The sequence below is a fragment of the Dermacentor albipictus genome, chromosome 1 (genome assembly GCF_038994185.2).
Source record: "Dermacentor albipictus isolate Rhodes 1998 colony chromosome 1, USDA_Dalb.pri_finalv2, whole genome shotgun sequence".
Classification (NCBI taxonomy): Eukaryota; Metazoa; Arthropoda; class Arachnida; order Ixodida; family Ixodidae; genus Dermacentor; species Dermacentor albipictus.
In genome coordinates this window covers 237,251,781-237,279,089 of record NC_091821.1, presented here as the reverse complement: position 1 = coordinate 237,279,089, position 27,309 = coordinate 237,251,781, and the positions used below count along the sequence as shown (strand labels likewise).

The 27,309-nt window shown below is 42.3% G+C and overlaps 1 protein-coding gene across 1 annotated transcript in view; it reads left to right on the top strand.

Annotated features, from left to right (window-relative positions):
• Positions 1-354: 354 nt before the first annotated feature.
• Spn (protein phosphatase 1 regulatory subunit spinophilin) overlaps positions 355-27,309 on the top strand; it is a 96,476-nt gene continuing 69,521 nt past the window's right edge. The window contains exons 1-8 of the mRNA XM_065430946.2: positions 355-481; positions 3,122-4,430; positions 11,701-11,846; positions 12,941-13,075; positions 13,246-13,343; positions 15,930-16,200; positions 19,890-20,022; positions 26,885-27,005. Of these exons, the coding sequence (XP_065287018.2) occupies positions 3,182-4,430; positions 11,701-11,846; positions 12,941-13,075; positions 13,246-13,343; positions 15,930-16,200; positions 19,890-20,022; positions 26,885-27,005 (2,153 nt within the window). The 5' untranslated portion in view covers positions 355-481; positions 3,122-3,181. The remainder of the gene's footprint in view (positions 482-3,121; positions 4,431-11,700; positions 11,847-12,940; positions 13,076-13,245; positions 13,344-15,929; positions 16,201-19,889; positions 20,023-26,884; positions 27,006-27,309) is intronic.

Genomic DNA, 27,309 nt, shown 5'->3' with positions numbered 1-27,309 from the left:
GCTAGCCGCATGGCCACGCAAACATAATTTCGGAATGCTAAATGTTCATCATGGCCACCAACTTGTTGAGCACAGGCAACATACAAACATCGACCGAATCATCACGTATCCGCAGCGCCACTCTTTCTGTTCGTTGTAAGGCACCCTTCAAAAAGTTTACCGATAGCGATCCCGTTTCTTTTCGCCCCACTACATCTACTACACTCCCCTCAACAGCCCAGCGGCCGTCGGAGCCGCCGGAGCGGAGGCTGTCGCGCTTTGTTTTTGTGTACTGTCACACATGGTTAGGAGCCTCCGGAGCTCCCGCGACTCCTACACAGGTCAACAGTGCTTTCGATTTCTGCCGCTGGAGGGCGAAGACCCTTGCCGCTCTTCCCTTGCGCTTTCCTCCTCGCCTTCGTCTTAAACGCTCCAAAACATGGCGGCGGGCCAGCGACGTGCGTTATCGGCGGGTTCTCATTTTCCAAGCGACGGCTGAATGGTACAGAATTTCCGTTGCTTTTCCTTTGTGAATTATTAATATGAGTTAGCTGGATGTAGCTTGCAGTTCGCGTTGTTTAATGACAACACGTAACCGTTTCCTTATTCACGGACGGACGCGGCACGTCCGGAAGCTGTGTCAACGACAAAGAAGTGTGCCGGGGGAGGAGGGATCTGCAGTTGCTAGCGTAGCAATCGTTAACCCGAGTGTGGTAGTGTTACGCCTGTGTGCCGTCGTGTTGTGTGACTCCTCCATGATGCCGTAAACTATTAGCTCACCCGCTCTGTTAAGAGGCCGCAGACGCCCACTTGGGCACACGGGTCACTTTTCGCGATCGTCTGTGCATTGGTCGGCGTGTTGCCTTCGTTCAGGCTGATGTTTATTTTGGTTGCAGTGCACGAACTGGCGCACTTAAAGTTTGGTTCACTTTCATCGCTTGGTTTTTACAAGAATATCCACTCAGCTGCCGCTACTTTTATGACGGCAGTTTCTCTCTATGCTTCTTATCTCATCAGCAGTATTATTTATGCGCTGGCCTTCCCGGTCACGCTTTCGGGCAAAGCCTACGGAACGAACTCCGTTCAGCAGCTTTACGGTGGGGCCAGCGCGTTGTGCTGTAGCAGCGTTACGTGCAATCTATTTTAGTTGAGAGAAAAACTAAATAAATAAAGAGGCTGGCTTCGCGTGTGGTGCGACCGATCGTGTTGTTCTTAGCACCTTAGTGCAGCCTGTCGCGTGGGTTTGGAGCAACCTTGGACCGAAGTCTTGCACTTCTTTTTTCTTTGGAATCGTTCGATGTATCCAGGCTCTTCCTTTTCGGGCTGGTCAAATGGGCTAGCGTTATAATTGTGGGCTGAAGACTCGGTATGTCTAGGGACAGTAGCTCGGCTTGTGGTGTGCGTACTCGCTGTGCGGTTTCAGAGCCGGCATCTTTACTTTTATACCGGTGCCAAAAAAATAATTGCATTTATTTTATATACTGCATTACGCACCGTCGTTTCCGCGGTAAAATGGGGCAACTTTTTCACATGGCTGCTTCCTGCAGAAGTACTATGTACGAGTGCACACACGCGTTAAGGAAATTTGTCGTGCTTACGCTCACGAGCTATATGTTTGGCACACTCAGCCTGTCAGTGAACTTTGCTTGCGTAAAACACTTCTGGGAAGAGCTGACATTGACTGATTGGCGCTTTCAAAATTTCGGCGTGTGTTCCAGTTACGTCTGGACGTGTGCCAAAAGCGGTTTATCTGAATGAGCTTTCTTTTTTTCAATAAACACATCATTAGCACAAGCTGTGAGGAAATTGATTTTACGTAAGGAATGTAAAATCAGTTTTACGTCCAGCAAGTGTGATTGTATGTATACTTTGAACCACATCCTAAGTTGAATTCATGTTATTGTTATTATTGTTATTCTATTTGAACTTAGTGCATTATTATATGTGCTTGTAACACCCAAGTTAAATAAATATATAGACATACTCTTGTAACAGTATCCTTTTGTTCTGAAATTCAGCCTGAGAAAGGAAGCCTTAGTAAAATTAATTGAAGTGTGTAGCTAGTTGCAGATTTTTCTGTTGTGTTAACTTGCTTGTCAAGAATTTTCTTTTTTGTGCCACTTTCTTTATTGGTGCTGACAATAGCTCAATGCATGTGAGGTGAACATAAAAAAAAAACTTGGCGCTGGCTAAAAAGGGCTTTTGCTTTGTTAAATAAAAAAAAAAACAGATTGTAGTTTTTGGTCCGCATATGTCTGGCCAGCTTTAGGTATAAATTGCAAAAGAAAAGCAGCAAGATAGGAAGCCCTTCGATGTTTTCACTATTGTAGAAGGATGAGAATTCATAGTGAAACCATGCATTTTACTTGTAGGGGCATTTCTTTCCAGCCTTCTTGCTTGTGAATCTGACTATGTTTGAAATATGTTATCTGAGCTCATCCTTATATGTGTTGTGGATAGTGTCATATACATTTGTGATATATTAAGTTTTGCTTTTTAAACCAAACTTCTGTAAGTGCTTCATGGGTCTGTCACATTAATATCAGTGTAATTTAATTCTGAGTGGCATTAGTTTGGGACTGCTTAATGTATTCAAGATTGAGACATCTAATATAAAGTTTTGTTGTGATTTTCAATTAATTTTAAATATTACCGTGGTCTTGGCACAATCTTCTGTAGCTGTTATTTTTTTTTTATTTAAAGTTCTTGGGCATGGCTCTATTAAACATTTGTGCCGTTGCATTTTTATGGGCTCTAGTATTGGCAGTTTCCACTTGTGTAACAGTGACATGTGAAAAAAATTTAAGCCATATTGAAATTCATTTATTGCAATGGGTGTCTGTTTTTAGCAAGTGGTGGAAGGGTCTGGCCTCTAGATCACACGATAGCTATGCATTGGTATTGTCATTGTGTCTATTTACTTGACTGTAATCCACAGCATAAATGTCCTTTTTTTTTTCTTTTTTGTCATCTTGTCTTTTGGTACTGGTACATCAAGTGAATGAAACATTTACACGCATATTCTGCCCAGGTCATCTTGGTTATGGCGTTCTGAATCTGGCACGTTTATTCTGTTTTCATGTTTGCACTTGTTGTATTATACAGAAACAGCAATGTGATTTGCCTTACATGACCATTGCAGGGTACGTAATGGCTGAGGGAGCCTTCTCTTTCATTGGTGCCACCCTCCCCTGGCTGCAGCATGGCTGAGGTCAGGCGTTCAGAAGTTCTGGCTGCATCACGGTCCCGTACGGGATGGCTTGATGAACCCCCTCCTACATCTTCATCTCCTACATCTCCAGCAAAGCCCTTCATTTCAAGTCTGCGCTCAACTTTTGAGCAACGAACGAACCAGACACAAGATGGTGCTGAGCGGCGACGTGTGGCACCGGCAGGCTCCAAGGCAGGGTCTAAGGTCAGCTCGATTGCAAATATGTTCCAGGCCCGTGATGATTGCAAAACTGCCTCCAATGAATCGCTCTCACGCACGTCCCCCCTAGAGCCAAATATAACCGAGGCAGCAAGACCGTCGGGACCGCCAACGTTAACACGGAGTGACAGTCATGTTGCACGGTTTTACAATGCGCGCGCCATGTTTGAGCGTCTGCAGGAGGCATCCAAAAAGCCCCAGCCTGTGTCAGGGCGCAAAGGAAGTGTGGCCAGCTCACCAGCTAGCTCTCCATCCTCTGCCACACCTGCCACATCATTCCCCAAATGGAACGAAGAGGGGCCTGCCGAGGAATGTGCCCAAGGCCTTGTAAATGGAGACTCCCAGCACAGTGCCAAAGGCAGTACTGAGGCAGTCAGTGACCCTGCCAGAAATGGGCTCAGTTCTGCCATCTCCAATGGTGTTACAAGGCCGGAGCTGCCAGAAATATGTGCTGGAAAAGATGCTGCAGCCTCCGAAGCTGAAACTCCTGTTAAGGTACCGCAGCACAAAAAGCCGTCGGCACCACCACGGGTGGAATCATTGAGGCGGTCGTCTGAAGATGGCCTCTTGCAGGCAGAGCTGCCTCGACCACCTGAAGAAGCCAGTGTGGTGTCGCAGGAACCTCCAGTCCCCCCACACAGTCAACCTGTGGGTGAAGAAACAAATCAAACTCTGTCGTCTGCTCAAAGTAGTTCTAGTTGTTCATTGGACTCGGCGACTGGGGAATCTCGAATTTCAGACCACGCAAATGAACAGTTGGATGCACCTTTGCCAAAAAACTCAGTGCCTGTATGCTCAAACAAACCACAGCAGGAGCATAGCACAGCACACCTAAAAGAAGATAGCCCGCTCTGTGCTGATCCCAGTAAAACAAAAGAAGGAGAAAAGAGCTGGGGAGCTTCAGAAGGAACTGATAGTGCCAAACAGCCCTCAGGTAGTGTGTTTGCTCGGACCAACAATAGCAAGCCACCGTTGCCTTCTAAACCTCCGGTGCTCCATCACGCTTCCAAGCATGACTCCTGTAAGTTTCTTCATCATCACTCATAGGTTCGAGGCATGTGATATGAATCATCGATGTTTCAAATTCATTGTTTGGTGGCTTCAGCTTGTCATGAGTGATTGTCACTTTTTGGCCTATGGCTAGCCTACCTTATCATGGGTATTCTGCCACTTTCTGAATGGCTTATTGTGTATAGAGTATATCAAACGCTGTTTTTCATTAAATTTTTGTTTTGTTTCACAACATAGATGGTGGTAGGCATTCTGTCATCATTGCTTTTGTTGATTTAGATTTTCTGGACAACAGATATCAGTAAGTGTTTCATGCATGCTGGGGTTTAAATGACAGTGAGTTAGAGTCCTTTGTTGCGAATACTGCCACACATACCACAGCGAGCCTCCAGTAGTTTGCTCGACAGCTGCGAAAGAAAGCTGCAACTTTTACTACTGTCATACAAAACAATCTGTTAATCATGAAGTTCCAAGGAGGAAAGTGGGTGATTCATGCTGGTAAATAAATGTTTATTCTTTGATGTGCTGGATTTGCAGTCATATTTCTGTTAAGCATTTAGTGCCGTAAAATAAATGAGCCATTATAGCACCGCTTTCTTTTTCTCTTCCACATAGAAAATAAGCCCTTAAGGGGCTAAGCTGCTACAACCTTTTAAATGGTTTGTACAACCCTGGGCAGGGTCACATAAACGAGCTGATGTAGAAATGCAAGCAGTCACTGTTATTTCCCTTGAGCAGGCATACAGGCAGTTTTTTCTGTTTTCTGTTTCAAACAAAGTGTATAAAAAGCTAAAGGAAATTTGGAGCATTCCTTCATGAGCTGCATGCAAAGGTTGTGGTGTGGAATTACATTACATTGTTATGATCATAGTGTTTCCATTCATGGTATGTTTCATATCAGATGCTTATGCTGCAAAATATTTTTTCTTACTTTTTTATGACTGCTAAAAAAGGAGATCATACTGAGTAAAGGTATTCTTTAAAGTAGCATGGTGAGAGTGCTTTGTTGCAGTACAAGTTCCTGCAAAATAATTTATTAGTATATTCAGCAAAAAGCGCTTGGATTTATATAAGTTTGTGATCATATTATAGGCCCAAAATGAGGGGACAGTGGGAATTAGTGTGCTGGTTTTCTTTCTTTGCATGCTTATCAGGATCCTTATTATTCTCAAAATAATGATGTTTCTTACTTAAATGCTCTGAGAACTGACTTTGTCACCTTTGGTCAATTGCTTATAAGGACTAATGCTATAATAGCATTTTGCTGTTGGCACTGCTCTGGGAAAGATTAATTTTAAGTTTGTTTTTTTAGACTGTGTGCTGGCTTTGCCAGTGCTATTGAAAAAAACTGTGAAGCATAAGTAATATTGGAATAAAACAGAAACGTGGCAAAGGACGAGTGAGTAAAGAGCACAGGACAGAGTGCTGACTGGCAATCAAATGCTTTATTTGCAGAAGCAGCGTATAAAGACGTCATTGAAGATGACATAAAGGAAAGAAAAAGAAGGATAAGCATATTAGGCACAGATATTCCAGTTTTTTTGTTGATAGCGTGAAGGACGTAGAACTGATGCATGTGTTGCCACTTGTGAATATGCAAAAGACCTCAAAGATTTCCCGCGCGCACTGTTCACTACATCTTAGAATTATTTCGCACTTAAAGATCAGGGTGCAACCACACATGTTACAGTGGGCAGACAGATGACTGTATGGATTTCCTCTTAGTGAAGTGGCATGCTCGTCTAGGCGATCATATGCACCTCTCCGTTTGCCCGATATTTATTTATTTATTTGTTAACTAATTGCCCAATATAGGGCGATAGCAGGAGGGGGAACATTATACATTACACATTAAAAACACACTCATACACAAAAAGATGAATGATCAAAAAGAAGCGATTTGCATGTTGAAGTGCTTACCAGTGGTAGCTATAAAATCTTTTAGTGATAGGGAATGAATGTTACTGAGTAGAGAATTCCAAAGGTACCTGGAATTCTCTACCCAGTATCCAGTTGTATGTGGAAAAAACTACAGTAGAATCTCGATAAACGGAAATCGGTTAAACGGAATCAATGCTTAAACGGAACAAACGCCTCGCAGTTGGTTGGTTTTGAATTAAGGCAATGTAAAAAAAATCCCGTTAATCGGAACTCGAATTTTCAGACCACCGTATAAACGGAACCGAAAATAGACTCGAAACCGCAACTTGACGTTCACGCAGAGCCCCATCGCGGTACGGATCACTGTTTCCCCTTCTTTCTCGCACACGGTAACCGCTTCGCTAGCTTGCTTTCTGTCACGGTGCGCTTGCTGTTGTTAGGATTAAATCTTACATCCGCTGTTTAGCGTCGTCTGCGACATATTTCGTCGCGAAGTCAGCACCTGATGAGTATGAGTGGTGCCATTCTAAGAAAACGGTTGCGAGAGCTCAAACAAGCAAACATAAAGTCCTTTTTCACAAGCAAATAAATCGCAATTTCCACTGATTTCCACGGAATAAGTGGACTATTGAGATATTTTTTTTAAGTTTTAATAGTGCTCTGGAAAAAAGTTCATTGCTTACCGCTTTTTTGTGCAATAAAGTTTGTGCCCATAGCGTACCGTCCTCTTTAATACCTAGATTTTGCATCTGAGATCCGCTTCAGCGGAGACTGACAATTGCGCGCACGCCTGCCTCGTCGGAACCAAGCAGTCAGGAACGGATTGCGAAATCCTGAACCTTCTCTCTCTAAACGAAACTCCTGATAAACGGAACGTATTTTCCCGGTCCCTTGAGGTTCCGTTTAACGAGAGTCCACTGTATTTGAATGTGTTAGTGTGAGCATACATCTCGGTGTTACGTTCAAGGCATGGGAGCTAAAGGTACAACTTGCGTTAGTAAAGTGATATAGTTACAATCAGAAAAACTAGAGGTGGAGTTATTAATTGCATAAGCGTTTTATATAATAGCAGTTTAGTATTGCAGGGGCCTTAGCTAAAGTGCAGTGCAAATAACTTAATTTTTTTAGGGCTTTCCCATTGACATATTCAATGTATTTCAACATGTGTGCTGGAGCTACTCGCCTCGCTCAAAGAAAGGGCTTCTACCATTTTTGTCCGCACACTCCAAACTTGTAAAATGAACCCGGCATCGCTAAGGCATGGTTGCGAGCTGCTCTCACGTGTTTGTGTGAGCACTCTGTTGAACAGACCTTTTCAGCACAAGTTAACCGACTAACATCAGCAGGCTACCCGACCAGCGTGTTGTGCAGCGTTGAGGATGACCTGGTAAAAGAGTTAAAGAATGCCGGAAAACAAACTATGCAATCACAGTCTTCGAAATCTAGGGTTGCTGTCATTCCGTATGTACATTGTGTTTCCCATAACATTATGAAAATTGCGGCCAAGGCAAGAGTGAGGGATGTGTGCAATGCTTCTAACTGAGTGGGCTGTGCAAAATAGTCAACAGGGTGGATACTGTCATGCGACGAGAAAACTGCCATGAGAATCATGTTCGTGGGTTCATTGACTATACAATGCAAGTCATCCGTAAAATGCCGCTCGATTGTAAATGTTTCCATATTGGGCAAACAGGGAGGTGCATTAATGATCATCTGATCATCGCCGCATCCATCTGGGACCCTCATCATGAAAACCTAATACATTCACTAGAAATGGTCCAAAATAACTCGGTTCGCTTCATTCTTTCCAACTATAACAGGACCGCTAGCATATCTTCAATGAAATCAAGCCTTAATCTACCATCCCTAGCCTCACGTCGCAAAGCGTTTCGTATCTGTCTGTTCCATAAGATGTTTCATCATCCACACCTGCGTAGCGAATTAATCCCTCCCCCACGTCACCTACCATCTCGATTAGATCATGCCTACAAGGTCGGTGTTCCATTTTGTAGAACTAACGCTTTCTTCCAGTCATTTATACCTCGTACAGCAGCAGAGTGGAATCACCTTCCCGCACTGACAGCCACCATCAAAGATTACCAGCTTTTCAAGAACGCCTTAGCTAATATTGTATGAGTAGACACACTTGTTAACTTTTATTGCAATACTCCTATTCCTTGTATCACATTTCCTATTTTTCTTGTTTTGTATGCCTGTAACCACTCCCCTCTCCAATGCCAATGGCCCTGAGGGTACATGAAATAAATAAATAAATAAATCTGCACGAGCATGCTGCTTCACTAAAAGGAAACCCGTACAGTCATCTGGCTGCCCACTGAACACAAGTGGTTGCACCCTGATCTTTAAAGGGACACTAAAGGCAAATACTAAGTAGATGCGGACTGTTCAAATACCATTCCAGAAACCTCGCAACGCTTGTTTCGTGCCAAGAAAAGACTAGCTTACGAGAAAATTGTATCTGAAAGATCTGAATACCTTTTTCGAAATTCAAATTTCCCGCCACCCAATCAGGGGAATGATGATGTTGCATGCACCATCACCGCCCTTTGCTGCTGTTGGTGAGTAAAACGAGTAAAACACCGCCCCGCAGACGGCGGCATTGTGCCAAGACAGGGCGGCGGATTCGCCGCTGCAGCTACTTTTTGCTCAAGTGGCGTAGACCGTTCGGGCATCCCGCGACGTCACATGGAAGCTGAATTCTCTGCTACTTGCAGCTTGTGCGAGTTTTGCGAGTCAGCAAAACCAGCGCAGCACTATGCGTTCAGGAAAGTACTGAAATGCGAAAGCATGGGCGGCGCAGAGTCGAGTGAAAACGAAACCTTTCGACTGCTCGTGTCACTGTCAACGGTAATTTCAATTAGTTCTTTTTTCTGAACATGAAATGGAACTGGACAAGTAGCATTTTATTTCATCTTAGAATACCAGGATGTTTTTTGCACCGTGTAGTTGAGTACTAGTGACAGAATTTAACTGAGGAGTGCTTTCGTCATCGGTCAAGTGCTTGAATGTCCCTGGGGAGTCTCCAACTCTTATAGTCACGACGTCCACATTTATGGACGCGACCTATTTTTGCCATTTCTGTGTTGTGGTAGCAAGGAATACAGCATAAACATGAAGCTTAGGGTAAATTGAACCATCTGCTAACCTAAATTACTTCCATTTTACTTCTAAGTGATATGTATCGTTGCAGAGTACCGCTTTGGTGAAGGCACTACCATGTTTTATGTGACGCTTGACGTGGGGCATGTGGGCAGCAACCTCAGAATATTTTTTCTTACTTGAAATGCTTGCGGCCAATAAATAACTTGTGCATGTAATTCAAGCAGGTGATTCAATCCTATTTGTGAAGAAACCTAGCATGACTGCTTTTACAATATTGAAATATTTATTTACTCTGTAATTATGATGACTCATCATAAAATGCATGAAGAGTCATTCTACTACCTTGATTTGCTTTCAATAGAATCTCAAGCACCCTGGCATAAACTTATCTATGTTTCACACATGTACTGACAGTCAATCGTTATTCGTGACCGAAGGGGCTAATCATGTCCTGCATTTACCTTGATTTCTTGATTATTAAGGCTTTGTTCACTGTAATATTGACGCCTTAGAGGTTCTCCAGCACTAATCTATCATTTTAGCTTGACTTAGTATTTGTCTTTAGTGTCCGTTTAAATAATTGGAAATTGCAAAATAATTGAAAGATATAGTGAACAGTGTGCGCAGGAAATCTTTGAGGCCTTTTGCATATTCACAGGTGGTGACACATGCTACAGAAGAATTTCAGTTTGGCCTATTTGGTGTTTACTGCATATCATATTGACCGCAAATGAAGACGGGGACAGTGGAAGAGAACACAAAAACAACACGGGTGGTACTGCCTGTGTTGTTTTTGTGTTCTCTTCCGCTGTCCCCGTCTTTATTTGGGGTCAATATGATATGCAGTGACACATGCATCAGTTCTGCGTCCCTCACGCTATCAACAAAAGAACTGGATTACCTCTGTGGCTAACGCTTATCCTTCTTTTTCTTTCCTATATGTCACAATCAATGATGCCTTTATATGCTGCTTCTGCACATAAAGCATTTGGTTGCTAGTCAGCGCTGTCCTGTGCTCTTTACTCGCTCATCCTTTGTCGCGCTGTTTCTGCTTTATTCCAATGATCAACCAACCAGAGCCTTTGAACACGCTGATAAGAAATACCTTTCAGGCAGAAGGCCTTCATCCAGCTAGTGTTACCTTTTTCCAGCTGTGCTTTGTAGTTCAGTGAAACAGAACAATCATGTTTGTGTCACCCATATTACTTTGTTTTTAAGCTTCCAGAAATTTATTGCATACCCTACCTAACATGATTGTCAGGTGCTTCAGCATTGCGTGATATACTATAGCAGATGTATGCTGGAAGGTGTATACGAGATGATGCAGTGCTGGTAGTGACATCTTGTTATGCTGTGGTCAACCATAATTCATCCATTGCACAACTTCCCATTAGAAAAATAATAATTAAAAACAGTCTTTCGTGATGAGTATGTTTTTGTTGAGTAAGACACATTTATGCCAGCAACTGAGCAGTGCGCGTTTGTGTAGTAAAAGTTTTTTGCACTTCAACACAGTATCGTAATGTGTTACCGTGAGCACTACTCCTCACCTGTCTTCCAATATTTCAGTATACATCTGCACTAGTATGTCTATGCTGTACTATATTGCTGTGGTGTGCTGCCTAACTTATCTGTATAGTAGGAATTTTTTAATGTTATTTACCGAAAAATGCTGAATTAGCTGCTGGCCCCAGTATATTCAGAAATTTAGTTTGCACAATAACATGCTGAATATCTTGTAGCTACCAAAGCTGTGACGAGCAGGCTGACACATAGAACACAACACATGTGGCTAAGATATCTGCTGACATACAAAAAATGTCTTTGCGAAATGGCAGTGTCGGTTGAGTGCAGCTGCATTGAAGGTCTACATTATTTTGGGGTCATCTTTTTGCATTCTTAATTTAACTCTCAAGACTGAACTGTCTTAATGATTTCAATGTTTATATTTCTTATTAGCCAAGATGATGGAGGAGGAAGTATTGTTAAATACCTAAAATAAATTAAAATGAAGTACATTTTCTACCTTGTGCTGAGCAGTGCTGAATCTAAAATTCACTGTTCAGAATGACCATATCTGTTGGATGGAGCACAGAAGTTACTTTTATGTTTTTCATGCAGCACCATTACCAGTACGTTTTTTTTCTTTTGAGTTGAATGGTAAATATGAACTGATATGGTATAAACATATAATAAATATGAAACAGTTCTCTGTTTTGTAATAGAAACGTAATTAGTTCTATTCATCTATAATGAGCCACATTGTTGCTTCCCAGGTCCCTCAGTTGAAATGGATGATGTGCCTCATTGGCCTCAGCAAGATTATGTTGGCCACAATGGGATTAGTGAGCCCCCTTCCAACAGCGTTCTTCTCTATACGCTAGCAGCTGCATCAGGAAGATCTACCATGCTTCTACAACAGGTATTGAAATGTTGCAGTTTCTTGTGTCCATTATCACTAGACAAGGTTCCTAGACAAGGTCTGTTCAATTCTCATACCATTCACAGCACCAGTGCCAAAAAAGCTTGGGTGGTGCTAGTGCAGCAAGCTGCATGCGTCTGAGTGCTGAGTTGTTCAGTGTGAGCTTTTTGTTTGTGTCTTTAGTGTATATATAAAGGAATGTCATAGTGCTACATCATGGATGATGCTCAATCTGAAAGTGTGGATAATGAAACAAACCTGACCGAGGCTGGGGAACACATCAGTAATTTAGTGCCCATAAATTTCGGAGTGCTGGAAGCTATTCTGGCTGTGTAGATTAACATTGTCAAAGACGTTAATAGGCTTTTACATATTCGTTGTAAACTGCTGTAGTGTCAGAAAACATAACTTTGCGAGCGGTACCATGTAAAATTCTGAGCGCCTTGGCTGCGCCAGCTCGCTTGCAGCTACAGTGGTCTTCTGCACCAGGGTGATAGTGTGCTAGAATTGAGGACTGCGGTCCAGGTATGCTGCAGTTTTTTATTGTTTTAGAATTGAATCGGTGCAGGAGTGCTTTGCACCGTGACATGGTACAAAAGTTGCTGTGAACTAACCCGCCATGCTTGCTTAGTGACTATGGTGTTGGGCAGCTAAGCACGAGGTCGTGGTGTTGAATCCTAGCCACGGTGGCCACATTTCATTGGGGGCAAAACGTGAAGACACCCCATACTTAAATTTAGGTGCACATTAAAAGAACCCCAGGTGGTCAAAATTATTCCGGAGGCCGCCAAAGTCCCTCACTATGGTGTGCCTCATAATCAGATCATGGTTTTGGCACATAAAACCCCATAACTTATTTAGGTGCAGTGAACCATGTGTGTATTGAACAGACCTAAAATTAGCATCCATGTTTACCGTCCAGCTGGAAAATTTGTTTGCTTAATCCGACTGCTCTGTGACCTGAATTCACTTTTTTTCTTGTTTTGATTATTTTTACAGCTTTTATTTCTTTTAACTTGTGTGCCTTGTGTTAGCAAATATCTTTGATTTGAGGCCCTACTGATTCAAGTTTTTCTTCCTTTTTGATGTTTTAGGACAGTGTCTGCCATGACAAGTACAGCAACAACAGTGGTTTAAAGCATGCCGCGGGTGAAACCTTGGCAGAGCTTGGGACGCGAGAGCATGAATTATTCAACGTTGAAGCAGTCATAAATTCTCGCTCGTACAAAGTAAGTTGCAATTATAACTGATATCACAAGCATTTAACTAGCTGCTGACAGTTCATGCTGTGATACATAGTCACTCATGTCGAAATTAAATGCTTACTGTTTTGAGCAGTGAGCATGTGTTTCATACACGTGTGCACATGGAGCTTTCTTTTTCTTCATGTGTCTTGCAGGGGGATCCATTTGGAGATATTAACCTTGATGCCCAAGTGGACGGAAGTGGTGTGGAGTTCATGACACAGGAAGAGGCAGATAAGCTACTTAGTTCGAGGTGAGAAAAGGAAGGGTTATGAAGGATGATTGTAAGGCTTACTTGGGAGCAGCATCATTTTCGTGTGCCTAAAGGCATCTAAACGTAATTATCTTGAATGAACCTATTATAGGTAATTTGCACCTACTTGAGATGAGACAAATGAGCCATGACAGCATCTTTGTAGGTTGTTTTTATGCAGTCAGAAATAACATGTAGCCCCCTTCATTTTTCTAATCCTTCCTGGGAAACGGCATCAGGGTCATGTAAAGACAAGCATGCTTTGGCCTAAATCATTTCAGCACCATGCTGCAAAGAAAAAGTAATACAACAGTGGCTGCAGGGATCAAGGTTTTGGACAAAATATTTTGTTTCCATATCTTTGTGGTCACTGTTAACAAGCATTCTCTCTTAAACTGAGGAGCAATGCAAAAGCGTCGCTTTCCTTGCCTCTCTAGTGGATCACCCAAGCACTCTAAAAGTGTGGATGTCTACTTTTCCAAGGACACTAAACGAGTGTATAGCCAAGGGTACGACGAAGCATAGTCAAACCCCTGACTATACTAGTTAAGTTAAGCTAGAATAATAAAGTACACTCCCAGGAATACCAGAAACATTAGTTTTACTGTGAGGTAGAGTCATGGTAAGCGAGAAAATAAAAATGAAAGATGGGCTTGCAGTTCTCCCACTGGCTCTTCAGGATGTCATAAGGTTTAGACAGTAACTGCTTGTAACTGGTTAATATTTTATTGTTGAACAAGTATTACACTGCCTTCTAAAAGCACCAATAAACCTACATACGGAATTTCGATAACTTCTTACGAACAAAAGCATCCCAAACATGAAGATGTTTTGATATTCGTTGATGCCATACTACCATACAAGCACTGTAGTTTGAGTGTGAATTTCACTTAGCCCTTTTATTTTTTCCACTAATAACTTAAAATGTTCTCTCACGTATTTGCAAATGGAGTCTAGAAGAAATACTTTACCAGACTAGGCTTGGTGTTGCTCTTTAGTTTCTCTTCCAAGGTGGGCTTGTGGACATTGAATATGTTTCTAGATAACCTGTTAAAAGTGAGCTATGTGTGCTTCTCATTGGAATAACAAAAGAGTGATAGCAGAATATCTTTGCATGTTTTTTTGGTTGACTAGGGACTCTGTGCAGTACTAAATTTATGGGGACCCCACGCCAAGCTTACCTTAGCTACAGTTGTTAAAACTCTGTTCATCAGCAGGATTGTCACTAAAGCTTGAGCACTGTGTAGCTTACTAGTAGTGCTTTTGAAGTAGTGCCTCTCTGAAGGACTTTGTGTATGTAGCCACTGTTATTGTGTTGTGCTAGCCTAAAGACTTTACTAGCTTTTTTTGTACTCTATAAGCACATAAATATAGCACATGGATAGATGTGGCAAAGGTATGTGAAGGTGTCATTACGTCCTTTGCCAGTTCATATTTAAGTGTATGGGGTCCTGCAAATTTAAAAAGAGACGTGGGCACGTGCACTTCATATCTAAATGTGTACGGAGTGGTAAACCTCCTAACAGCTTATGCAGTGATTCTGTTTTGTTTCCATGTTGCATGTGGTTTTATTTCACACTGCTGCTGGTACCACACCACCCTTTCTTCCTGAATAAATGACACAGCTATGCTAGAAACATGTATTGCTCTTTCAGATAGGCAGAAAATTACCTTCATGCACAGTGGAGTTCAGGGTAGTGTTTAAAAGCTGCAGTAGGCACTTTTGCAAGTTTTGTTGGACAGAATTCCCTGTTAATTATGCTGAGTAGTTTCGAGCCCCTTTTTTAAAATTTCCTATTGATTCAGTATACTTCTGTCAAGCTACATTTTGAAACAAATCTCCACAGTCCTTTCGCATTTCTGTTTGAGTGAGTTTACCATAATTTTATTTTCTGTTAAGTATTTTCAGCAATCAAATATTTATCACTTTTAAAGATAGGCTGGATTTATACGACATGCAAATGCCACATGATTAGCACTTTTTGTCTTTAAATCTGTTGTTTATTGTTGAGATTTTATTAGAACTGATCCAGCAGTCTGTTGTTTTACTGGTAGTAAAGCTAGTGTATCGGGAAATGTAACCTCGACTACAAAAGTTTTCGGAGCATGAGACTCTTAAAAAATTTATTTTGTCATGTCCGATGCATCAACCTTAAAGACGAAAACTGTCACTGTATACTTCTTTCTGTGGTAACTGAACTGCACCCATATGAATCATAGGCTTACTTTCAAAACCATGAACATAGTTATTTAAAGCAACTTTTTTGCTACTTTCATTATTCAGAAACTTGTGGTTGGGTGTGCATTGACTGTTGCCACATGTAGCAATTGTGCTTGTAATGCTGTGAAAAGGACCTTCAGCAAAGTGTTGCTGTTGGATGGTTGCCCTGAAGCAATGTCCGAAAAAAAAAAAGTTGTCCCTCTGCCCCTTTTTCTTCTGTTGAGCTGCAGACATTTTAAACAGTGAAATGTTATGACAGAGTTGTGGTTGTTGTGTCCATATGCCTAAAGAAACTGTATAGGCTTTGTGAGGGCATGAACAGGGTGTTAGGGTTGAATCTGCAGCTCTTTGGGTGTGTGTTCCAGTCGGCAACAAGAAATACTGAGTGATGAAGAAGCCCAAGAGGTGCGGCGGCTGCTTGTACTGCGCACGCCGTCGCCAACGGTGGCTGAAGAGGAGAGTAGGCCACCCAGTGTAGTGCTGTTGGAGGAGGAGGGCGTCGCCTACCATGTGTTGCCAGATGGACACTTCTTTACTGAACAGCCTGGCCTGGCAAGCGACGAGGAGGAAGAGCCGTATCCAGTGCCCTTCCAGCCGCGCCCTTCACGCGTCAAATTCAGCACAGAACCCATAAAGGTAGCCACTGTGCAGAATCAGTATCTGTGCTGGCATACAAAAAGTGATTGTTGAATGTTTGGTAGGATGCTGCTAAGCTTAGGTGACATAACCTACTTTATAGCCTTTAGTTGGTCTTTCAGTTTCTGTAATTAAAATGATGGAAACTACATTTGCACCTTGCTTTCCTGGTTTTCTTGAGGCACATTTGTGTGGAAATAATTTTAAAAAGTGCTTTTAATATTCAACCTAAACTGGTTCTTTCTAATATGAGAGAGCTTAAGCACTTAATTAAACAAGTGGGAAAGCAACCTGATATTGTAAATAGGCATGGCAGAACAGCTAGGTAGTAGTGCAGCCAATTTTTAGGAATGCCCTCAACAGCAAGTAAAAAAATTGAAATGAAGGGAAACATGCATTATGCAGCCAAGAAATTTTCTTGAATGAGCACCTCTTAGAAAAATGCCTATATTGCAGCATCCTTGACTTCATGCTTGGTGTTGTAAAAGTGTTAGTGTTAAATTGGAGAGAGGTCCACCAGCAGTAAAGTGGTTTTCTTGCGTGATGCTCTGCTTAAACAAGGGATAATGTCACAATGTCATTTACTGATAATAATACTTAAAAAAACATGGAAAAGTGGTTGTTATAATGATCCTTCATTATACCTGGACAGCTTAGCAACTGCCACCCAAGAATATATATGCATTTGTGTAACGGTAGTAATTTTTGCTATCTGCACATTGCCAAAGCTGCTTCACTTTGTTGCTTATAGTAGCTGGCATCAGCCACTTAGGGCTTCCTGTGAACAAAATAACATTGTAACAATAAATGTATGCCTTTTGTATTGCTTGAAATATTGATGTCGAGGTCAGAATAATAAACGAAGGGACCAGTGTGCCCACCAGCACTCGTACTACATCAAGCTAGGATAGGGGTTGTGTGTTCAGAGGGCTCTGTGAGAGTGAAGCTGCTGATGTCACGACAAAAACAAAGCTCTCTATGGCTCCATTTGCGATTGCTGTGATTGCATGGTTGTCATGTTTTTGAAGGCTGCCTACAGCAGTGGAAAAGTGTCATAACTGGTGTGACAGACATACACACACACTCGGAACCCCCCCCCCTCTTTTTTTTACGTGCCTGGTAATTCGAATGCTTTCATGGCACTGCCACATACCCCATAGAGCCAATGTATAAGGACATTTGGAATTTCGGACACTGGAACCCTTCGCCGTATGATTTTTTGGACTCTTTGCCGTGACTGCAGGTCAGAAACAGCATTAATTTAAGCCAGCACCACCTCCATTTTAATTACCTTGCAGCCTCAAACCGGCGCTCTTGCACGCCGATCCGCTGGCAGCTCTAGTAGTCGTTTTATGCTGTCGTTTATTCTAGCTGCTTTGACGTTCGCTGTCAAGATTCCTGCAGTTTGGGGCTGTGTTTTTCATTTAAAGGATTAGCCTCTGTCTGGAATGGTGCTGACTCCACCTTCCTCATCCTCGCCAATGGTGTCGAAGCGCAGAAAGCATGGCAAGGGTCTAAAACATTTCAAAGTGCCAGTTCTCGAAAGTCAGCTTCACTGCAATGCATCTGTGTTATGTGTCCATCATATGCAATTTATTGCAATGAAGCATATCAAGAGTGCAAAGGCACCACTGTCACAAGACATAAAACGTGTTCCCTATTTATACACGTGCACACCTGCCATCTCTTGTCACAGAACGAGCACTGAGAGGCATACTGATTGTACAGGCTGCCCCTTGAGCTATTTCAGACATGACTGTGGCGATTTGAGCTCTTCGGGGCAGTTAAAGGCACATACGTCTTTTTCAGATGTCATGGTCTCTAGGGATACCAAAAATCCGATCTTGACAATATATTAAGCATTAGAGATGACATTTTACCAGACAGGCACAGAAAAAGAGCACAAGCATACAGAATCAAGACCATAGCATCCTAGATTGAGCAAGTGGAGCAAATGCGGATGCTACATTAATGTAGACTGTCGCTACAGCTGGTGCACTGTAGTGGAAGTACACACTGTTGACACTTGTGGCTTTACCTGTTGCAAATGCCACCATGGTGCAGTAAGCACACTACCCATATTCTAGCTCAGTGTACCTGTACACTTGCTATATTGTGCCTGCTGCGTGTACTAAGACCCTAAGAAATATGTAAAAGAATAGTTTAAGCATTGTCTACTGTCAACATTGAAGGCCATGTTTTAACTGTCAGCTTTTCTGTTCAGTTTTTCAAACATGTTTTGATTTAAACAGCCCCCTTCCTTCCTCTGCTGAGGCAGTGCCTGGAGTTGCATTTACCTTATGTGTTGCTCTGACCAGCTTGCATTAAAATTCTCCATGTCTTATTCTTTACCACTTGCAGTGGTGGTTTAGGGGCTATGGTGTTGCGCTGCCAAGCACAGGGTAACGGGATCAAACTGACCACAGCAGCTGCATTACGATAAGGGTGAAATGCAAAAACGCCAATGCCTCATGCATTGGGCACATGTTAAAGACTGCCAGGTGGTCAAGATTAATCCGGAGTCCCCAATACTGTGTGCCTCATAAGCAGATAGTGGTCTTGGCATGTAAAACGCTGTAATTTTAATAAAATCTTTACTTGCATTGTCGTGACTTGTGGCATATGGCGCTGACGGTTCTCTCCATCAGTAGTATATGAATAAATTTTCTAACTGTTTACAGCTCCTTTGTTAATGAGGGAAGCTATCTGAAGCTATCTTGTTCAATGCTTGATGTGCTGTGACATTTTCAGATTGGCGAAGTTCTACGTAAAAATGTATAATGTGTTTAAAGGGACAGTAAAAGTAAATACTGAGTCGATGTGGACCATTTTAATACCATTCCAGAAAGCTTGTACTGCTTTGTGCCAAGAAAAGACTTAGTTTGCGAGAAAATTGCATCTGAAGGGTCCGAATGCCTTTTTCGAGATTAAAATCTCCCACCACCCAACTGGGGGAGTGGCGACATTGCATACGCCATCACCACCCTTTGCTGCTGCCGATGAGTAAAACGGCACCCAACAGACGGCGCCACCGAGCCAAGTGGATTCACCGCTGCAGCTGCTTTCTGGTCAAGTGGCGTAGACTGTTCGGGCGTCCCCCGACATTACATGGATGTTGAATTCTCTGCTACTTGCAGTTTGTGCGAGTTTCGTGAGCTAGCAAAACCAGTGCAGCACTACGCGATCACGAGACTGCTGAAACGTGAAAGCATGGGCAGCGCGGAGTCGAGCGAAAACAAAACCTTTCTATCGCCCGCGTCGTTGCCAAGGGTAATTTCAATAAGTGCTTTTTCCAAAAATAAAATAGAACTAGACAAGTAGCATTCTATTTCGTCTTATAATACAATACAAGGATGTTTCTTGCAACGAGTAGTTAAGTACAAGCGACAGAATTTGACTTAAGAGTGCTTTTGTTATCGGGCAAGTGCTTGAATGTCCCGGGGGAGTCTCTAATCATGTCCTTCATTTACTTCAATTTCTCCATTATTAAGGCTCTGTTCGTGATAATATTGACGCCTTAGTGATTCTCGGGCACTAATCTATCACTTTAGCTTGACTTAATATTTGCATTTAGTGTCCCTTTAATACACTTCTGGTATTACAATTGAGCACCTTAATAAATATTTTCACATCTTACTATTATATCAGTTTTACTTATTGCTCTTTTTTTTTTCACATCTCATAACTAGGTTTTCAGCACGCATTCAGTTGATGAGTATGACAGACGAAACGATGAAGTGGATCCAGTATCGGCGTCGGCAGAATATGAACTTGAAAAGAGAATCGAAAAGATGGATGTGTTTCCTGTTGAACTTGTAAAAGGTATTTACGAGCATTTTTTCCTCTTGTATTGTGCCTATTTTAGCCACTTCTAATGTGGTAGTGCTGGTGTTGGTTTTTTGGTAAAAACCTTATTGTGTGTTCTATTTCCACAGGGTATTCATTTATAATGTGTGCAGTCATTTCTTACTTGCAGTTTAATGTGAAATTTTTGGGTGTTGGTTTGTTTGGTGACACTCATTAACTTGCATCATTGTGCAAGGTGTATCATTGTAATGCGCAAAATGACTGGGAAATGAGGACACTTGTTGAAGAATTGCAAAGAAAAAACTAGTGTACTGCTTTGCGGCACTAGGAGTCAACAGCTATGGTTGAACTTGTATGTACAGCCTCCCATATTTTAAATATTGTGTGAGCATTGACTAGGCACAGCATTTGAGTGCCTTAGAATGGTGAGAAGCTGCGAGATTGGTGCAGGTGTGCAAACTACTCTACAGAGCAAAGCGAGCACTGTCTGCAATGCTGTTTCCTTAAGGAGGACGCACGTCCTGCCAGTGTTATTTGTGCAGTACTGTTTTTCTTTGCGAAAACAAATGCTGGTGTGAAAACGTGTACGACTAAGATGTGTCATCTATGGTGTGTTTTTCATCTTTCTTTTGCATTACTGGATATAAGATTTTAAAAAATGTGATGTAGTGTTGTCTCAAAGAAAGCATAAATGATGATTGCAATAGCCTGATATATTAGTTGTGTGTACCTGGCTATTTGTGGCTGTGCACAATGTGGCCACGTGGATAACAGAGGTAGGGTGTATGTACTGCTGAGATGAACAACTCGGCAGTAGGCAGTCGCACTTGAGAGTGCTATGCGTGCTTTGCTTGAGCACATTGTCATTGATCTCATCGTCATCATCATCATCATCATCAGCCTGGTTACGCCCACTGCAGGACAAAGGCCTCTCCCATATTTCTCCAACAACCCCGGTCATGTGCTAATTGTGGCCACGCCGTCCCTGCAAACTTCTTAATCTCATCCGCCCACCTAACTTTCTGCCGCCCCCTGCTACGCTTCCCTTCCCTTGGAATCCAGTCCGTAACCCTTAATGACAATCGGTTATCTTCCCTCCTCATTACATGTCCTGCCCACGCCCATTTCTTTTTCTTGATTTCAACTAAGATGTCATTAACTCGCGTTTGTTCCCTGACCCAATCTGCTCTTTTCTTATCCCTTAACGTTACACCTATCATTCTTCTTTCCATAGCTCGTTGCGTCGTCCTCAATTTGAGTAGAACTCTTTTCGTAAGCCTCCAGGTTTCTGCCCTGTAGGTGAGTACTGGTAAGACACAGCTGTTATATACTTTTCTCTTGAGGGATAATGGCAACCTGCTGTTCATGATATGAGAATGCCTGCCAAACGCACCCCAGCCCATTCTTATTCTCCTAATTATTTCCGTCTCATGATCCGGATTCGCCGTAACTACCTGCCCCAAGTAGGTGTATTCCCTTACGACTTCCAGTGCCTCGCTGCCTATTGTAAATTGCTGTTGTCTTCCGAGACTGTTAAACATTACTTTAGTTTTCTGGAGATTAATTTTTAGACCCACTCTTCTGCTTTGCCTCTCCAGGTCAGTGAGCATGCATTGCAATTGGTCCCCTGAGTTACTAAGCAAGGCAATATCATCAGCGAATCGCAAGTTACTAAGGTACTCTCCATTAACTTTTATCCCCAATTCTTCCCAATCCAGGTCTCTGAATACCTCCTGTAAACATGCTGTGAATAGCATTGGAGAGATCGTATCTCCCTGCCTGACGCCTTTCTTTATTGGGATTTTGTTGCTTGCTTTATGGAGGACTGTGGTGGCTGTGGAGCCGCTATAGATATCTTTCAGTATTTTTACATACGGCTCGTCTACACCCTGATTCCGTAATGCCTCCATGACTGCTGAGGTTTCGACAGAATCAAACGCTTTCTCCTAATCAATGAAAGCTATATATAAGGGTTGGTTATATTCCGCACATTTCTCTATTACCTGATTGATAGTGTGAATATGATCTATTGTTGAGTAGCCTTTACGGAATCCTGCCTGGTCCTTTGCTTGACAGAAGTCTAAGGTGTTCCTGATTCTATTTGCGATTACCTTAGTAAATAGTTCTCATCTCATCGAGATCTCATCGTATCTCGTGGTTATTACGCTGACATTCCGTGCAGTTGACGCTTGCGCAACATCATTAAAGAAAATTTGGGAGGCTGTGCAGAGGGAACATTTTGATAATATAATGCTGTTGCGGTTATGCAGGATGTTGTTTGCACAGAAATGTTCGGCCATATTTTTCGTCTTCTGATTTTCTACGTAGTGTATACTGTGCTTTCACCCTTGGAATAAAAAGGATACCTTGTACTTGCTTAGTGGTTGGTGCTGTCTTCAGGATTCTGTGGAATTCTTTAATTTGAACCCGCCTATTTCGAACTTCTGGTTTATTCGAAGTGATGCTGTGGTCCTGTAAATGTGCATTTAAAGATACGATCATGCCCGGTAATTTGATGCGGAAACACTTGCGATGGATAATTTGAACATACTGCGCTGCTGAATGTGTTCTCAGCAATGTGCCAACCCATGTGATGGCACTTCCAACCCAGCAGTCTGGCCATGCACCGGCTGCTGCTCCCGTCTCCCATTGCAAGTACCATAATTTGGCATGTATAACATGCCCAAAAATTGCACAAGTTAACAGTAAAGCTGGGCTGTGGTTATGTGCGAATATTGCCTTAAGGTGTGGCTTCACAGCAGCACAATCTGCCTGTGGTAAGAAACCGTGATATGCCAAACAGTTAAGTCTGACATGCCTGCCATGCCAGGCTTGAATGTTTAGCCAAATAATTAAGCCAAGCCTGACGCAGACCAGTGACCTTTCAGTACTGTCGCATTTTAGAAATCCATGACCCTGAATCAATCGCTTGGTTGAAATTCAAACCATAAGTGCTTGATACCTACAATGGCAAAATATATGGCAGCTGTTTTCTGAGAGATCTCATTCTATGCCTGCGCACATTTTTGTCTGTCTGTTTGCACTTGTGCAAATTTATGATCCATGCAGCACATTTAAGAAAACATGGTGTAGATATTTCGCTTCATTCTATTAGTACCTAAATGACCTTCTTGTTTGGGGGAATTGCAGAAGGGGTAGGTTACATCGAATCAGTGCTAATACATTTAATACAACACAAGCACATAAATGCGCAATCGGTAAAAGTCAGATAATTACATCTAAACTGAACTCTTTCCCGCATCGTTAGCCCGCTATCGATGGTTTAAACTCTGCTTTTGAGACCTTCCGCGCCGCTTACGGACACAATGCGCTATTAGACGTGAAGGAGAACTATTTTTTTGTTTTCTAAGCAGTTCACTATTTTCCCGCCAGGCGGTAATTTTTTAATGCACTCCGAAGTTTTCGCAATCATAAACATAGAAAGCAAAAATGGCTGCCCGATAGATGCTTTGAAACGCCACTTACGAGACCTACCACGCTGCTCTCGAACACGCTGCACCATCTGACATGAAGGAGGAGAACTATATTTTTGTTTTATAAGCAGTTCGCTTTTTCCCCACAATGCAGTACTTTTTGAATGCGCTCCAAAGTTTCACGATCTTGAAAAATGGCCAACTCCAGGAGCGGGATGCGTGCTTCGAAAGATTGCAGATCTCACGATTCTGCTACGTCTGTGGTTGATTGTATCGATAGATGGGGCAGCAGCGAGTCTGAGGATGCTGCCTTTTCGTCGGACTTTGACTCTGAGAGCGACAATGATGCAAACCAGCCAGTAACATCGGCGGCTGCAGCCCGGCACGCCCACCTGTAGTACTTGCAGTTAAATTTTTGTAGTGAAATACCTGTTCAATGAAAAATTATGATTTTTTCAGAGATGGTGCCTATTAGATGGCAATATATTTTTATAATATATCATAATTTTTGTTACCTTTTTTTATTGGTATATACAAGCAAGTCTTTACAAACTTTGTTCAGTTTTGTCCCACAATATTGATTCTGGCAATTAATATCTTTTTTAAAGCTTTTATGCATGAAAAGGGAATTCATTCTACTTTTTGTTTATTACGTTTGAATGTATTACATAGTTATTTGAATATGTAGTAAATTTCATTACCCTACCCGCCGTGGTTGCTCAGTGGCTATGGTGTTAGGCTGCTGAGCACGAGGTCGCGGGATCGAATCCCGGCCACGGCGGCCGCATTTCGATGGGGGCGAAATGCGAAAACACCCGTGTACTTAGATTTAGGTGCACGTTAAAGAACCACGTTAAAGGTGCACGTTAAAGGTGGTTGAAATTTCCGTAGTCCTCATCACTACGGCGAGCCTCATAATCAGAAAGTGGTTTTGGCATGTAAAACCCCATAATATAATTTAAAAAAAAATTTCCTTACCCTAGCACAAATTGAAAAAATTTATGCATGTCCCAATGAGCAAATGAATGTTTCACCTTTGGAAAACTCATTTAAAAAATTATGAAGTTCGATAAAATTTTCCTGAATATCTTTTGCACGTCCTATTTACAGGATAGGGGCAGCTTCTTGCAAATTTATGCCTTCTTCTGTGGAAACTGCATCACTTGAAAACTAAATTTGTTTTTTGTTGTTACTGTGATCCAGAAGGCTATACTTACCTGCCGCGATGGCTTAGCAACTATGATGTTGCACTGCTAAGCATGAGGTCGCGAGATCAAATCCCGGCCACGTTTCGATGGGGGTGAAATGCAAAAACAGCTATGTCCAGGCACATTAAAGATCCCCTGGCTGTCAAAATCGATCCAGAGTCCCCACCGCGGCGTGCCTCATAATCAAATCGTACATAGTTTTGGCACGTAAAACCCCAGAATGCATGCAATGCAAATCTATACTTTTTTCTCATTAGAAGCAATCTAAGAATTCAAGATGTCCATAGCCTTGTTCCTCCACATTTTCAGCCTAGAAACAATCTTGCAAACAGTTTTCACCTTTGCAGTTTCGAAATATTTTTTTCTAAAAGTGTGATTTGACCAAAAATTGCAAACTGAGAAAAATGGAATCAAACATCTCAAAACATGCCAGAGCACTTGCAACTGCCAGGTGAAAAATCTTTTGTGTTTCTTCTGTCGTGCAGATAATACTAACCAAACTTGGCGAAGAGCTTCTTTATATGCTTAGAAATCCAAAACAAACATTAGAAAAGGTATTTCTCGTGAAAATTCTGATTTTAGCCCCTAATTGCTCCTTAATTGTATGCAAGAAAGCCTGGGGATTACAATGCCGGGTAAACAATGTCATGTCACTTTACATTTTTTGGATTAAATGTATTTAGCAATCTGTTGCACTGTATTGCACATAGTAAAGACGACTCCAAAGCTGTAAGAATTTATGGTCTAACAAGTCATTCCTTCTTTCTCAAAGAAATCCTCCTTGCTAAAGTGATGTTTGGAATGACTTCTCATATGATAAAGCTTTTAGTGTTGGGAAAACTCTGCTGACTCCCAGCTAGCTCATTACAATAGCATTCTATAGTATTTTTAAGTAGAGTTGTTACATTGGGCTAGATAAGAACATTAGTGAAATCTTGTCCTTACAGGACATTGGAAAGGATTAAGTGGATTAAGTATATTTTGGCTGCGCAAATTTTGCATTATCAAATCCAATCAAAACAGCTTTGTACAAAACTGAGCACAGCAAGAAAAGCAGCGCTGCAGCATCTCTGCCCTTCATTGTGCATTATTAGATTTGTCGGACGATCCCATAGCTGGCATACAGTTGTAGGAGTTGTCGGACGACCTCGCTGCTGCCACCAGTTGAAGGGGTTGTAGGTCGTTGAGAGGAACTTGGGAGGAACTAGGCGTACAGGGTTTATTTACTGCTATTTACATTTGAACAAGAGATACACTCGACAGTCAAGCATGACTCCCAAATGGAGCATGCAAGACGAGCATACAGCACACAGCTAACGAGCACACTACAAGCATGCAGACGAGCACAAGCACACCTAGCGGCCGACAATCAGCCACTTATAAACACTCCATTCCCCTTGATCCCTAGGTGAGGGAAATGGCTGTCCAATCGGACTGTCCATAGTCGTTGGGGCGTAGTCGACCCGACTTGGAGGAGGAGGGCTCACACACTTTGGATTCCCAGAACCCATGTTGAGTGTGTCCCTGTAGCCAGGTGGTCACGCCCAACCCCAGCCGGCGCCTCTAAATTCCAGAGCGGACCTCGCACAGTGGCCTCCGCCGCTGTCCATTGTCTGGCGTCTTCAAAGGCCCGTGAAAAGGCACCGCAAGGCATCTCCTTCCAGGAAATCCCCCTGCTTCACTCGAACCGTGAAGGCGTTGGCGATTTCACTGACAATAGTTGGTCCGCTGATCGCGTTTAGTCATAGCGGCGCCGAGGGGTTGTTGACGCGGCACCTCGTGGTCCCTACGAAACGAGGCACCGCGGCGGGTGTTGAAGGCTTCCATGGTTCATGCAGCTGCAAGCTCACCACGCTTGCAGCTGCAGCTGGCTGCGAAAACTATTCCTCTATGCTATTGCTGTTGTTCAATGTTTAATATAAGTACATATATAAAAATTAATTTATGCATTCACTTCAGTGGAAGTTATCTTCTTTTCGTGTGCTTTTGTGCACTCCTATTTGTTAAACTGACAAATTACTTCGAGCGCTTGTGTGTAGCCTAACTGTACTGAGTTGGATGAGGCAAGCTCTGCATATGCAGAGTGCCTCTGTTTTAAGATCCAGGTTTGGTGGCAAGGGAAGAATTAGAAATTGCAAACATGTTTGTGTCACATTTGATAACTTCTGTACATGTTTGCCAGCTTCCTGTGGGCCATCTGTATGAGGACCTTTGCCTTCTTTCCTTTCTGTGCAGGGCCAGAGGGGCTGGGCCTCAGCATTATTGGCATGGGAGTTGGTGCCGATGCTGGGTTAGAAAAACTAGGAATTTTTGTCAAAACTATTACAGAGAATGGAGCTGCCTACAAGGACAACAGGTATAAAACTTTCACCTCAATTTTTTTTTTTCACTATACAGATTGATGGCTGCATGCTACAGCAAAAATGGCAAATTGGGTGGACTGGTTAACAATTCAAAAATGCTTAGTTATGTTATCATTAGGGTTCAGCATTTTCGATTGAATGTAAAATAGGCATAACTTTTTTTCTTTTTCTTTAGGAATTCAATTTGAATTGCAAAGGGTCCGTGAAAGCAAATTTATCACAGCGTTTGAGCAGTGATCAGCAAGCAACTAAGAACCTAAATGTGTTGCGATGATATGAGCTTAGGCAGGTCAGGAT